The sequence below is a fragment of the Nicotiana attenuata genome, unplaced genomic scaffold (genome assembly GCF_001879085.1).
Source record: "Nicotiana attenuata strain UT unplaced genomic scaffold, NIATTr2, whole genome shotgun sequence".
Taxonomy (NCBI): Eukaryota; Viridiplantae; Streptophyta; class Magnoliopsida; order Solanales; family Solanaceae; genus Nicotiana; species Nicotiana attenuata.
Genome location: NW_017675415.1, coordinates 12,991 through 15,889, shown reverse-complemented (window position 1 = coordinate 15,889; position 2,899 = coordinate 12,991). Strand labels below are relative to the sequence as shown.

Below are 2,899 nucleotides of genomic sequence, written 5' to 3'. Positions count from 1 at the left end.
AATTGTCTCTCCACCATAGTTAAGAAAGACGATAACATAGTTAAAGCATTACTCTTAGAACTTAAAAGAAAAGTCCAAGTCCCCCTGCTGAAATCATCAACCACAGTCAAAAAATATCTGTACCCATTGTAAGTGGTACTTTTGAAAGGTCCCCATACATCAATGTGAATAAGATCAAAAATTTCAAGAGTTCTGATTTGACTTAGAGGAAAAGGCAATCTAGTTTGTCTGGCTTGTGGACAAATATCACACACACAATTAAAATTGGAAGGAAAATTAAAACTGAAGATTTTTCATTACTGAAAATGGCAAATGCCCCAATCTAACATGCCATTGGAGTACATTAGAGTCTTGTGTATTTGAACTAGAGACAGAATAAGAAACTTCACTAGGAACAAGAATGGAATTACTTCCTTTTGGAATTGAAAATACATTGCTATTTGAACTAAAACCAGAATCTATCTTAGGTGTGCTAGGCTCCAGCAGGTACAATCCCCCTCTTAATTCACCAAAAACTTTCCCCCTCCTCATTAAAGGGACCTGCATAATGCATTCACTAGAAGTTAGATTGAGTGAGCAATGAAACTGGACACAAAACTTATGGACTGAGAGCAAATTATATTTGAAAGAGGGAACATAAAGAACCTTTTCAAGAATCATATCAGGCTGAATAGGAACTCTACCTATGTGTGTGACATATAGTTGAAAAGAGTTAGGAAGACTAATGTGCACAGGAACAGGAAGTGGATCTAAAGATAAGAAACAATTTGAATCAAAACACATGTGTTCAGAAGCCCCTGAATCAATGATCCGTTTTTGTGTTAAAGGCTGCCATACAAGTTCCAGTATACTTAAGTATAGTACCAGCTACTGCATTTGCATTGATTGCATTTCCTGGTGTTGTTGTACTTCCAAATTGNAGAAAACCATTTAGACCTATACAATCTCCCCTGACATGTCCAAGTTCTCATGCAATGTGTACAGCTTACATTAGGGTTAATTTTAGCTTTCTTCCTGGGTTTTGTTGTATGTTGTTAACCTTTTGTGAATTAGTCCATGTCCTTTGCTGTGGCTGATTGTTATTTCTCTGTGGTCCCCTACCTTGAACTCCTACCATGAAAGAGGAAGCATCAGCATTTAATTGTGGTCTTGCATATATCTCCCTTTGATTTTCATCTTGAAGAAGGAGTGAATAGGCAAAATCTATTCCAGGCAGTGGATTCATCATGAGGATATTTCCTCTTGCCTGAGAATAGACATCATTTAGTCCCATTAGAAACTGAATGATCCTCTGGTCTTCTAAGAATTTTGTTACTTTCCTTTTCCCATCACAAACACATTCACAAGAGCACACTAGATGAGAGTTGAGAGAGTCAAGTTCATCCCATAATTTCTTGAGTCTGGTAAAATATCCAGCTATGCTGTTGTTACCTTGGACTAACATTGATATCTCCTTTTGCAGTTGGTACAGTTTGGCTCCATTACTTTGGCCAAATCTGTGTTCAAGGCTGTTCCACAAATCTCTTGCAAATTTTGAATAGATGACACTATCACCTATCTCCTTGGACAATGAATTCAGAAGCCAAGAGGTCACCATGAAGTTGCATCTACTCCACTGAGGGTGGTCTTGTGCATCAGGTTTTGGCTCCTTGCAGTCACCATCTATAAAACCTATCTTGTTTTTGGCTGAGAGTGCTATGAGGATTGATCTCCTCCAACCTGCAAAACCTCTACCATCAAAAGGAGTGGTTACAAGGCTTAAACCAGGTGCATCAGATGAGTGAAGGTAGATGATTCATATCCTGTGAGATTGATTGACTGGTTGAACCAGAGGTAATGGGAGTAGAAGGAGTAGGGGCAATTTCTTCTCCTGCCATAGATGAATATTATATTTTGAGAGAAGAGAGATTTTGGATCGAGCTATTGCTGCTCTGATACCATGAAAGAAACAGTAGGAAATGTGAGAATTTTCTCTGTATCTTTTGTATTCACAGTGTAAGGTATATATACAAACTTATCCTACTGAAAAATAACAAATAAAGAATATTGCTATACACTTGTCCTACTCCTATTTGTCTAGAATGTAACAGAAAAACTGTAAAATATTCTCTCCTATGTTCTCATGTGATAGGCACGTGAGAATTCTTTCTTGAATCTTCAATATGTACAGGTGTTAAATACTTGATCGGATGGTTGATATTAAAGGATCATGACCATCATGATTATTCCACGTGTAGCCTCATCTCTAATTTGATTAAAGAGATATAGAGATATAGACAAACACAACATAGAAAAGTCCGAAGACTTAGGTGTTTGTCTGAGATATCTCATCTCCTTCTTCCTTCTCTTTTCTGTGTAAAATTGGCGAAGAAATCTTCATGAATTTCTTCTCTTCTTCATCACTTTCATCAGTATTAGTAGCGAACAATTCTACCCAAGTCCAAGGCTCTAGAGTATTAAAAGAAATAAGTTCAGGTGTCAATTGTTATAATTTTTGGGGAATATAGGGATTAAGTAAAAACGAGATTATCTAGTAATTTTTCTTTTTTTTTTTGCAAATGTTGGATTAAAAATGATATAAAGAAGATATAACGTAAAATATGTGTCTGATTTTATAATAGATAAATGTTGATAAACTTTTTATTTCTTGTTATTAATTTGTCATTCTTAAAAAACTTTGGGAGAAAAAGCTTTGGAGAATGTCACTTACGTCATTTGGTTGTTTTATCCCGAAATTATTATCCATATTAAATATGGTATAAAAACAATATCAAAATTATGGTATAACTAATCTGAAGATGAATTCACCCAAATATGAGATTAAAGAATTCCACATTTAATCTCGGAATTTTTTCTCATTATCCCATGAACCTAACGACTAAAGAATTGCCATTGCCGC

General features: G+C 35.6%; 1 protein-coding gene across 1 annotated transcript; it reads right to left on the bottom strand.

Annotated features, from left to right (window-relative positions):
- Positions 1-276: 276 nt before the first annotated feature.
- On the bottom strand, positions 277-1,877 carry LOC109220052. The gene is made up of 4 exons (XM_019384513.1): positions 1,820-1,877; positions 1,040-1,719; positions 646-828; positions 277-540 (listed from the first exon to the last, which is right to left on the bottom strand). The coding sequence occupies exons 1-4, from the start codon at positions 1,875-1,877 to the stop codon at positions 277-279; spliced, it is 1,185 nt and encodes a 394-aa protein (XP_019240058.1).
- Between the last annotated feature and the right edge of the window lie 1,022 nt (positions 1,878-2,899).

Bases quoted from the DNA above. Each gene is read 5' to 3' on its own strand.
- LOC109220052 (XM_019384513.1), bottom strand. From the start codon at position 1,877: ATGGCAGGAGAAGAAATTGCCCCTACTCCTTCTACTCCCATTACCTCT. The intron at 1,720-1,819 runs GTCAATCAATCT...GAGGTTTTGCAG, and splicing joins CATTACCTCTGGTTCAACCA to GTTGGAGGAGATCAATCCTC. The intron at 541-645 runs GTTCTTTATGTT...TGCATTATGCAG, and splicing joins CTGATATGATTCTTGAAAAG to GTCCCTTTAATGAGGAGGGG.